The sequence below is a fragment of the Epargyreus clarus genome, unplaced genomic scaffold (genome assembly GCF_041222505.1).
Source record: "Epargyreus clarus isolate Ecla_fem2 unplaced genomic scaffold, WU_Ecla_fem_2.2 ptg000005l, whole genome shotgun sequence".
Taxonomy (NCBI): domain Eukaryota; kingdom Metazoa; phylum Arthropoda; class Insecta; order Lepidoptera; family Hesperiidae; genus Epargyreus; species Epargyreus clarus.
In genome coordinates this window covers 538,194-550,807 of record NW_027332213.1, presented here as the reverse complement: position 1 = coordinate 550,807, position 12,614 = coordinate 538,194, and the positions used below count along the sequence as shown (strand labels likewise).

The 12,614-nt window shown below is 34.2% G+C and overlaps 1 protein-coding gene across 4 annotated transcripts in view; it reads right to left on the bottom strand.

The window, feature by feature from the left end:
• Cad89D (cadherin 89D) overlaps positions 1–12,614 on the bottom strand; it is a 77,798-nt gene that overhangs the window by 18,665 nt on the left and 46,519 nt on the right. For all 4 annotated transcript variants that reach the window (XM_073093761.1, XM_073093762.1, XM_073093763.1 and 1 more), the window contains exon 4: positions 10,287–10,473. In XM_073093761.1, the coding sequence (XP_072949862.1) occupies positions 10,287–10,473 (187 nt within the window). The remainder of the gene's footprint in view (positions 1–10,286; positions 10,474–12,614) is intronic.

Here is a 12,614-nt window from a genome sequence, read left to right as displayed (position 1 = left end):
TATTATTTCCAAAACAACCTTTTGAACAATTGCGATACTACAATATCGTTTATCAATTTATCCTCACAAAACAGGCTTAAAAAATCTCTGAGTGTATTTCCATAATACATGTAATGCAAGTATGTAAGACTATATTCTCCACAAACTGAAGACCAATCAAGTTGTATTCTATATCTATTAAAATCCCAATGCTTTGCGTTCCTTCTGAAAAAGGCTTTGTGATGGCCTGTTGGTGGTCGGCCATATGAATCAAAATACCCACCGATGCCATTTCTGTCTATGTACATGCCTACCCAGTGAGAGCCTGGTTCACTGTCAGGGTCCAAATTACTTATCAAGTACATTGGAGTCTTAACGTATAGCGGTAATCGGTTTGCCGCATAGACATTGTTTTTCAAGCTACAATGAATTTTATTTAAATGCTTCTGAATCTCGATTGTATCCATTGTGCATGCCTACTTATCGATACCTCTGATAGGTACAATACACTATTTACAAATGCAGAGCAAAATTATCCAAACCTTATATTTAAAGGGATGCAATATGGTTTAACTCGAATGAAAGACTTCAAATAGGTATAATATATTACATTTATTAGGCTTTTACTTACATCTAAGTATATAAATTTATCTTAACTACTGTAGTCGACGGTTACATTTCGGTTCTTATCAATTTCAATAACGTTATCAAACTCTGCATACACTATACAATTAATAGTTTCGGTTAGAGTTGATTCAAACCGAACTTCTACCCTTACACTGCCATGCTTTATAAGATTCCAATGAGTCATGGAATTTGATGACAAATCAGGAGTTAGGTCAAACGCTAATAGGCAGTAACCTTTTGCATATTGCTCCCTAGATATTCCATTACCTTCATTTAGAAAATGTATACCAGTCCCCGAAAATAAAGTGTGATAGGCTGCAGTAAAAATATCATTCTCGAATGATGGTTGCAATGCTTTTGAAGGTATTTGTTGGCCATCAATATATAAACAAAATGTGTTCATAGCATAGTTTTCAAAATTGAATGGATTTTTAGTAAGACTTCCATTGAATGCTGTGTTGTTTACAAATCCAACTATACATCTTTTAGGTACTTGCCCCAGAAATTTTGCCATATTTTGCCTAATGGTATTGACACATTAGCTTGGGGTCATTACAAACTTAGATAACAACGGTGAAATATTGGTTTACTTGCAAATATGTTTAATGTAATTCTTTGAACTATATATTATCTTAATTGTGTTTATAAATGTGTATGTCTAGTTTATAATTGTTAGTTTGGTAATGTATTTCAATGTTTGTTCCTGTAAACCATTTCATGTATGTGTTCTAGTTTTAAGACAAATTATACTTGATTATTATAAATGTGTATTGTTCATTAAATTATGTTCATTGTTAAATAATACGTTGTGCAGTCAACTTGTTTTAAAAATGTTTCATTTCATTCATCCCTTTACTGCAATAGTTGCTGGTCCAAGTGGATGTGGAAAGTCACAATTCGTTACAAACTTCTTGAAATATGTAAAAGATATTTGTAGTACAAGTTTCGATCAAGTTACATGGTGTTTTGATGAAATGCAACCTTTATACAACTTGAAACTTGTTAATTACCATCAAGGTATGCCAGATCTTAGTATGTTTGATGGGAAAGGTCCCCAGCTTGTTATCATCGATGATCTTATGAGAGAATCGGATGGCCGCATCGTTGACATTTTTACAAAAGGAAGTCATCATAGAAATTTGAGTGTGTTTTATATAACTCAAAATTTGTTTCATCAAGGTAGAGGTCAGAGGGACATTTCCTTAAACTCGAGTTATATAATATATTTTAAAAATCCACGTGATAAAACACAGATTCGACACTTAGCGAGACAAGTATCACCTGAAAATACTAAATTCATGGAAGATTCTTATAAAGATGCAACGAAAGAACCTCATGGATATTTAATGATAGATTTAAAACAAAATACTAGTGATATATGTAGATTAAAAACAAAAATATTCCCTTCTGACTGTTACTGTACTGTATACTTACCTACAAAGGGGTTTAAATATGCAAAGCAACAAGAAATTTCCGTCATTTATTAATAATGTCTCGAACCTTGAAGACACATAAAAAGTTTTTAGAAGCTCTTCATATTCTTAAACCAAAATACCAAAAAGCACTCTTAAAATCCTGCAACGAACAAGAGATAAATTGTATTTGTGAATGTATCTATAACGTTTTACAAGGTAAAGTACAACTCCCAGAAAATGAGAAGAATAAATTAAAGAAATACAAACACTTACTTCGACAACTGGTGCGTAAAACTACAAACAAAGTCCGTAAAAATATTATAATTCAAAAAGGAGGATCATTTTTACCAATAATATTAGGTTCAGTTCTGAGTGCACTAGTAAATACCCTAACATGAACATGGAACACGCTAAGAAAATGTTACTTATAGATCCAGGTATAATAGAAAAAATTAATCAACAAACAATGTTAGACAGTCCCATGTCTAGACTGGATGCCGAAATGCAAAATATATTAAAAAGTAATATTGAAGATAGAGAAAAGTGTATTCTCTATTTACAAATTTTACAAAGGTACCTACACCATACTCAAGAAGACCGAAAACCTTATGAGTTACCTATTGTTACTTATTTTTCTGATGTTAATACTGGTGATACAGATAATATCAAAATGAAAATTGATAATAATAAACTGGAATTAGATACGAATAATAAATTTAATTTAAAGAAAGATTTTAGTGATATAAAACTACAGGAAGAAGCTAAGACTAATATAGTTGCTGAACAGACTCCAAAGCGAACAACAGTTGATATAAATGAACACGAAAAGGTTAACTCACCAACGTATACACCGAAACAAATATTGAGAGTGATACCTAAAACATATTTAAAGAAAGGTGAGCTGTTGCTAGGTCTCTTGTCTGATCACAAGGATAAAATTAATTGGGATGGCGAGGGTACTGTATTCATAGACAAAGTTAAAATTCCTGGAAGTAACATCATAGACTTGGTGAGTGATTTTATTAGACCAAGTAGAAAAATTGATCCAGTAGGATGGCAACAATTTGCAACTTTATTGAAAGATATCAATACACCAGTTACCTACCTTGGTAATACTAAAAGAACTGGCTTTATAACTCAGCTAATATTAGATGAGCATAAGAACTTTACACCTCGAAAAGATCCGAATTCAACACCAACTAGTACTGAAAGAGAAAAAGTAAAACCCAAGAAAAAATTAGTCTGGGAGAAATGGAGCCCTTATTAGAAATAAATAGTATTTATTATAACCCTTCTCATCCTGCTGCATTCGGTAGTATTAATAAATTAGCCAAAGCTATGAAAGGTAAAATGAAAAGAGAAGATGTAAAAGATTGGCTACGCTCACAAGAAACATACACATTACATAAACCTGTAACAAGAAGGTTTTCCCGTAACAAATACATACTGTCAAATTTCAATATTCTTTGGCAAGCGGATTTAAGTGATTTGAGAACATATTCTAAGTACAATGATGGATTTAACTTTATTCTTTGTGTAATTGATGTATTTAGCAAATATGCATTTGTAAGAGCTATGAAAAATAAAAATTCATTTAATATTAAAGAATGTTTTGAAAGTATTTTCATTGAAGCTAATGCAACACCCATACATATTCAGTCTGATAAGGGTACAGAATTTATTTCCAAAGATGTGCAAAGTTATTTAAAAAGTAAAAATATAAATTACTATACTACTAATAATCCCGATATTAAAGCAAGTATTGTTGAAAGATTTCAAAGAACCCTCAAAATGAAGATGTGGCGTTATTTTACACACAATAATACTTATAAATATATTGATGTTTTACAAGACTTGGTATATGCATATAATCATAGTTATCATTCAAGTATTAAAATGTGCCCCTGTGATGTTAACTCACATAATATTATGACTGTATGGAATAATTTATATGATAGAGATAAGAAACAAACAGAAGCAACAACACAATTACCTAACTTCCACATCGGTGACTATGTAAGAATAACCAAGTATAAGCATATATTTCAAAAAGGATATGAATCTAATTGGAGTGATGAAATATTTATTATATCCTCAATTATAGATCGGTCTCCATGGGTTGTATACACTTTGAAAGACTTACAAAATGAAACAATAAGTGGGACTTTCTATGAAAAGGAGTTACAAAAGGTATCTTATAATCCTACCTCAAGTTATAAAATAGATAAAATAATCAGTACGCGATATTCTGGTGTCAGAAAGCAAGTGTTGGTGAAGTGGAAAGGTTATCCAGATAAATTTAATAGCTGGGTGTTGGCCTCTGAATTAGAAAAAATATGATGAAAGAAAGTTTCTATTTAACATTGTTAAGTAACAGTTCTATGGAGTACTTTCCTGATAACAAAACAACGAAGTTTTCAACAAAATTACCAAAATCCTTAACGCTAGATGGGGAATGGTCAGTTGGAGTTGCCGAATTTCAATATCCATGTACCATGTTTACTGTACAAGAACATGAAAATATTATATATATTACAAAATCCATGACCATGCCAGGCGATCAAATACCATCCTTAGTATATTACAAGACTCATATTCCAGCGACGAATTATGACAACATAGATCATATTTTGGTAGCTTTAAATAATACAAAGGAAAATATAAAATTTCGCTATGATGAAGTATCAAAATTAGTTTGTGTTTCTGTTACCGATAAATCAATAAGATCAGTGAAGCTATCTCCTAAGCTGTCGTTTCAACTTGGGTTTGAACCTGACAGGAATCTCATTGAAAGAAACACAGGAAAGTGTCCTGCAAATTTACATTTAGGTCTACCATCACAATTATTTGTATATTGCGATATAGTTGAACCACAGATAGTAGGTGACGTCATGACTCCTTTACTAAGAATTATACCATTAGATCCAATGAAATATATTTATGGGGCGAATAAAATGCATGTTTTTTCACCTCCTCACTATTTACCAATCATGCGACGAGAATTTGACACTATTGAAATAGATATAAGGTCAACCACTGGTCAAAAGATACCATTTCAATTTGGAACTGTGTGTATCAAACTTCACTTTAAAAAACACAACAATGTTTTCTCATAATAATAATAATAATAATATGACTTGCCCCTACGAACATTATTATTCCCATCAAGCTGGTTCTGGTATTGGAGTAATATATAAAGGAGCCGCGTTTCAACGTGGTCATGGCATTGGCAGTTTTTTAGGAGGCTTGTTTAGATCAGTTTTACCTTTGCTTTCAAGGGGTGCTAGAGTTATAGGAAAAGAAGCACTAGGCGCTGGAGTTGGTATTTTGTCGGACTTAGTGAATGCACGACCCATGGAGGATTCAATAAAATCTCGTCTCAAGGACGCTAGTTCCAATTTAAAACGAAAAGTTGATGAAAAAATTGATAGAATAAACATGTCTGGATCGGGGTATATAACGAAGAGAAAGCGTCTTTCCTCACTCAGTGCACGCTCAGCTGCTAAAGTGAAAGCCATTAAAAAATTGGCAGTTTCTCGTGCCAACATAAAAGATATTTTTTCATAACTAATAAATTTAAGGAATTATGTCTTTCTTACATAGTCATTCTTGTGAATGTATAAAGTCTGAACTAGATTTATTTGCATTGCCATCAACACAAACAAGTATTGAAAATGGTATTTGGATTCATTACAAACCAATTTCGTCTCTTGCTGATGATGGACCAATAGAATTTCAAGTACCAGGATCTGGTGACGATTACCTAGATTTATCGCATACGTTAATACATATTAAAGCAAAGATAGTTAACCTAGATTCATCAAAAGTGAGCACACCCACAGTAATAGCACCAATAAATAACTGGTTACACTCACTATTCAGCCAGTTAGATGTATATTTAAATCAAAAACTTGTGTCACCACCTAATAATACATATGCTTACCGTGCTTATTTGGAAACTCTGCTGAACTACTCTCCTGCCGCAAAGAAATCTCATTTGACTTGTGGTCTTTGGTATGAAGATGCAGCTGGACAAATGAACTCAACAGACAACACAAATCCTGGATTTCTGAAACGACAAAAACTAGCATCTGAAAGTAAAGAAATAGAAATGATTGGACATCTACATGGTGATATATTTAACCAAGAAAAGTTTTTAATTAATGGGGTTCAAATGAGTGTCAAATTAATTCGCTCAAGAGAATCGTTTAATCTGATGGGTTCTTCTACTGATATAAAATGTAAAGTATGCATTACGGATGCAACTCTTATTGTTCGTAGAGCACGAATAAATCCAACTGTACTCCTCGCACATCAAAAAGTCTTAGCCTCTACTACAGCAAAATATCCTATTACTCGAGCTGAAGTCAAAGTTTTAACTATACCATCAGGGGTTCAGGGAAAGACTCTTGACAACATTTTTCTGGGGCAAGTACCTAAAAGATGTATAGTTGGATTTGTAAACAACACAGCATTCAATGGAAGTCTTACTAAAAATCCATTCAATTTTGAAAACTATGCTATGAACACATTTTGTTTATATATTGATGGCCAACAAATACCTTCAAAAGCATTGCAACCATCATTCGAGAATGATATTTTTACTGCAGCCTATCACACTTTATTTTCGGGGACTGGTATACATTTTCTAAATGAAGGTAATGGAATATCTAGGGAGCAATATGCAAAAGGTTACTGCCTATTAGCGTTTGACCTAACTCCTGATTTGTCATCAAATTCCATGACTCATTGGAATCTTATAAAGCATGGCAGTGTAAGGGTAGAAGTTCGGTTTGAATCAACTCTAACCGAAACTATTAATTGTATAGTGTATGCAGAGTTTGATAACGTTATTGAAATTGATAAGAACCGAAATGTAACCGTCGACTACAGTAGTTAAGATAAATTTATATACTTAGATGTAAGTAAAAGCCTAATAAATGTAATATATTATACCTATTTGAAGTCTTTCATTCGAGTTAAACCATATTGCATCCCTTTAAATATAAGGTTTGGATAATTTTGCTCTGCATTTGTAAATAGTGTATTGTACCTATCAGAGGTATCGATAAGTAGGCATGCACAATGGATACAATCGAGATTCAGAAGCATTTAAATAAAATTCATTGTAGCTTGAAAAACAATGTCTATGCGGCAAACCGATTACCGCTATACGTTAAGACTCCAATGTACTTGATAAGTAATTTGGACCCTGACAGTGAACCAGGCTCTCACTGGGTAGGCATGTACATAGACAGAAATGGCATCGGTGGGTATTTTGATTCATATGGCCGACCACCAACAGGCCATCACAAAGCCTTTTTCAGAAGGAACGCAAAGCATTGGGATTTTAATAGATATAGAATACAACTTGATTGGTCTTCAGTTTGTGGAGAATATAGTCTTACATACTTGCATTACATGTATTATGGAAATACACTCAGAGATTTTTTAAGCCTGTTTTGTGAGGATAAATTGATAAACGATATTGTAGTATCGCAATTGTTCAAAAGGTTGTTTTGGAAATAATAAACAATGTCAATATGAAGTTTTTTTTATTGCATTACCATGCGCATACCCCCATCATTAACGACACAGTGATAATGACCCTATTATGTTGTGAGGACAGCGAGTGGTGATTAGATAAGTAAGGTCCGTATTGTTATATGGACATAGCGAGCTTAATGAGATAAGGAGGTGATTAGATAATGAATTAGAGGTCGTTATTCATAAAAGCTAACTTCGTAAGCAAAGGAGATAGCGTAAAATAAATGCGTGCAATCGATCGGGCGTGGTCGGAAACCCCCATTTTGACACCAAACTTTTTTTTTTTTTTTTTTTTTTTTTTTTTTTTTTTTTTTTTTTTTAGCCGGGCTCGCCCCTCGATCGTGGCAAACAGGGCAGCGGGGGGACGGGGAAGCGAGGGGGGAAAGTCGGTGCCCCACAACCGGTGAATAGAGAGGGGAGGGGGAAAATCGGTGCCCCAGAACCGGTGAATCCCTACTACTCTCAATCTCACAATATACGACGTCGCGTCGTGTCATGTCATTCGTAAGTACGATAATTTGTCGTTTTGTAGGAAACCATATTGATCATTAGCAACTTATAACAAAAAAAACTTGTTAACTTCATAAATATAAAATTAAATACAACTGCTGTAAACGAAGACAACAATAACAAGATTAACCGATAGCAAAGATGCTTTTCATGCAAAATGCTAACGTTAAGTATATTTCAACTACGTGAATGTTTTGGTTGTTTCAAGCAATTATGCAAATAACCGGTAAACACTCAACTCCGCTGACATGAATGGAATCGGGAAGCTTAAGCCATTAAAATAATACGCTGAAAGCGTAAATTAAAATTGGACTGTTTCGTTTTTTCACAAATTTACCCATATTAATCTACCCGTTACTGCAATTCGCATGATTTTTTTAATTTGCCCGGACACCCCTTTATGATATCAAAAGTGTTATCAATTTGGTTTTACCATGTGTAGTATTGTTTTAAATAGCGATAGGTGGATATTTAACTGAAATTACATACAGATAGGTACTTCGATTTAATTTAATTTAATGATGTTTTAATTATTACTTTGTTCTTTGAGTCCATGTCTAAGTATAAACACAATAATATTTATATATTGGATCTTTAGATACTCAGCATTTTTTAAATTAAATACGAACGAAGAGAACTCCAGTATTCGAAGTAATGAACCAAAAAATGAGGGAACGAAATACTCACAATTTCGTACAACCTTTGTAATATTAATATTCCTGGTAATGTTCAAATGATGCCAATACAGGGTTTCCAATTAATTGTTCCCGAAACAGTATCCTTAGTATGAGTGTTTTCGTTTTTACAAAAATTACTGTTTTGGTATTCGTTTACGTATTTGCCCATAGATTTCCAATAGCGGCTTGTATCAGAACTGATTGGAATAGTATGGGAAATACGTAAACAAAAACAAAAAATACATTTTTGTAAAAACGTAAAAACTCATACTAAGGGTACAGTTCATTGACGTCTAAGACACATAATTTACACTTTATGACTGGGCCGTACAATTCTCGTAAAATCTTTCCGTATTGAGTTTACAGGAGCCAGGATTTTAGTGGAAATATGTAGGTTTGAGTGAAAGTTATACAGCTCATAAAAAAGGTAAGTATGAAAAAACTGTGTCAAAGTTGAGAACATATTTTTTACAAGAAAAATACTGAAAGCTTGCTTTGTTGCTGCTTTGTTTTTCAGTGTTCTATTAACATGTATATAATGTGTATATTATATCTATAAGGTTTGTTCCTTTTAGACTTTATTTTTTCAGTACGCTAATTATTAATTAAAACTATCACTTTCTTAATTTAATCTGCCGTTTTACAATAAAATATAAAAAATACAAACAAACATAATTACATAACAGATATAGGTATTATACAAGCCAATAAATATACCAAGAATTGCATATTGTTGGTGACAGTTTGACGAATGTTTTGCAATTACGCGAGGATTTATTGTCGTATTATTGCAAACTTGGCGATGTGGCTTTAGCTTCAACATTATCATATCTGCTAGACGCTAATTAACACTATAAAGGGAACGTCTTGAAGTCGTTCACCACGTTGCTTCATTAACTTACGGCTGTGGAAAGCATTTCCGGATCGGAATATCGCCGGTCAAATACACTGCTACCACAGTGCTCAATCTCAAATAGGTCTCAAATCCTGCAAGACGTCTGATTCGTAACACGTGCCTTGCTATTTTGAAGGTTAATTTAGGACGCCTTGTGTGTCTTCTCATCTATTACTTACCAGTCATCTCTAGTATCTTTTTTTTTACGAGGGGGAAACCTTCAAAAGGTACCCCATGCCATGGGAGCGACACAAGGGTATGTGGGATTCTTACTGCACTAAAACTCCCCGGTGGCCGTCCTTGGCGCTGCGTAAAGAACTCCGGGATCTCCAGAAGAACGCAACCGGAGTCCTCTAAGCGCGTTGCCCCGTACCTACACGACGGTATGCGACCACACATATCGCCGTCCTTCCAGGGGTTGCTGGCCGGGCGGTTTGAGTTTGTTTCTCTCTCTTGCCGCCCGCAACCCCGGAAGCCCCGTTTAGTCGCCTCATACGACAGACAGGGGATACCGAAGCCCTATTCTGGTCCCGGAACTACAGGGACAATTTATTACTTATCAAGTCATCTCTTATTACCATAGTTACCAGTATTATTACTGACTACGTCATCTCCAACAGCTCTTTATTAACTTACCAAGTCATCCCCAGTATCGAAGTCGCAGCCCAGGCGGAACTTGACGACGTTCTGCGGGGAGTCGCTGTCGACCAGCGCGTCCACGGACTGCGCCAGCACCACCGACACGTGCGTGCGGTTCACGTCGCGGTACGTGAACAGGTGCGCATCCTCCTCGCGGTCCACTGGCTGGAGGACCAGGTTCTTCCTGGAAAATATCGGGTTAGGTTATTAGTTATTACTATATACTTTCTTGGTAAAACAATCATCATTATCATTATCAACTGCTGCACTGAGTAACTGCTAGGCATAAGTCTCTACTCAGATGAGAAGGATTAGGTGATAGTTTATCGCCATGACTAATTGCGAATTTGTAGATGTTATATACAATAACTGAGAACTTTTTAAAAGTCAGACAGGAATCTAATCTTATCTGGGATTGATTACAGATGTAGAGGTCGCGTTCCGATCCGGTAGTAGTTTAAGAAAATATTATAACTGACAATTTGTAAGTGCCACCGTTGGCCTATACAAAATAAATATATTTCATTTCATGTCTATGGGCGGCAGTAGCCACTTACCATCCGAGTGGACTGGATGCTCGTCTGCTTCTCTTATATTATAAAAATCTCATGGAGATGTAGCTATTTAGGTTAAAATAAAAAAGAGTATTTCAAATTATCTTAAGTTATCATAATTTCATAATACGCACATAACTTTTAACATTCCTGAGATTCGAACTCCGGACCTTCAGAGTTAACGCCGAATTTTGTACTATCTACTAAACTAGGCTAACACTTTAGCCGTAAGCAGTAAGCAATTAAATTAGTTAAATTAAATTAGCAATTAATTATTTAATTAATTCAAACACACCGTTAAGTAGATAATACTATTTGTGGTGGGCTTAATAGGTATGTTATTATTATTTTTTCATGACTACTGTTATTATTATTTTTATATATTTCCATTAACATTAGTGTTATTGATACAGTGACATCTATTTAAGAATTCTATAACCTATTTGGCTTAAATTTACTCGTTAGTGGTAATAGAATCCAGTGCCATCTAGTGGCAATTGTTTATACTACAACGCTTCACAACACTGTAGCGTAGAACTCGTTGTTCTATACCTTCACTAGATGGCTCTCATAGTCAGTTTTATTCTACATGATAATAGTCGTAAACACTACAATTTTCATCGAGTGATCTTTACATAAAATTATACTTTAAATATGTATGCATTGTGCTAATTAACAATGAAAAACAAGTCAACGCATAATTAAATTGCACTGAAACCTATTATTAAACCTCTAGTTGTAAGGTTTAACTTGTAAATGTTTACCAACGTAATTTAAATATTGTATACAACTACTACATACTACATATTTACATATAATTATAAATTTCATTAGTACGAGTATAAAAAAATAAGTAGTTGTAAACGGTCTTTCTTACTCACGTAATTCCTATAAACCCACATACCTAATAATCTCACGTCGCTATAATTAACACGAATTACATTTATTATCACGATAAACATTGTAGCAGATTAAAAAGTATCACAATTACCGCAATTATATTAGAGAACATTTTCCCACGGAGTAAAACCGGAAGGAAGAGACGTGTGGGAGTCATTACATTTGTACGTGTCGCTCGATCTACTTTTAGACTGAATGTATGAATGTAACGAGATCTTTATTGTATCACCGTCTTAATTATCTTATCAAAGTTGTCATCGTTAATATAATACGTTCCCAATGTTGGGCACAGATCTCCCAGAGTCAAAGAGGTTTAAGTTATAGTTCACCGTGCAAGCTAGGTGCGCATTTGAAGACTACACATATTTTGGTACTTATGTGTTCTAATTTTTTTAAGGAACTCAGGAGTATAGGTTTGCTCGCAAAGTTCTCCTTCGCAGTAAGTGATAATTAACTTATAATAAGCACATAGTCTTGAAAAAAAAATGATCCGTGCTTGGGATTCGAACCTCCCACCTTCCGATTGAGAGACCGGATTAAACGACTACTTACCTGACTGCGGCCATCGTACTCTAAGACGGTAAGTACGTATTTCGACTGCCTGACTTTGTCGTCAAAATTCTTTCTGTCCTGTAATAAATATTATCGCTGCCTTGTGCTGATGGGTTAAGGCAGCGGGGTAACTGTTACGAGGTGTTCTATCTTTAGTTAGAGATATAGGTATTTAGGGTAAGATACACATATTTAACTGTAACAGTGACCTTTTCAAGTCAAGTGTTTGTTTGCTTATTCCATTACGTAAGTTCATCAATAGAAAATAAATTTTATCGTTTTACAATATCGTAGATATAAATATGTCGTCATATTGAAG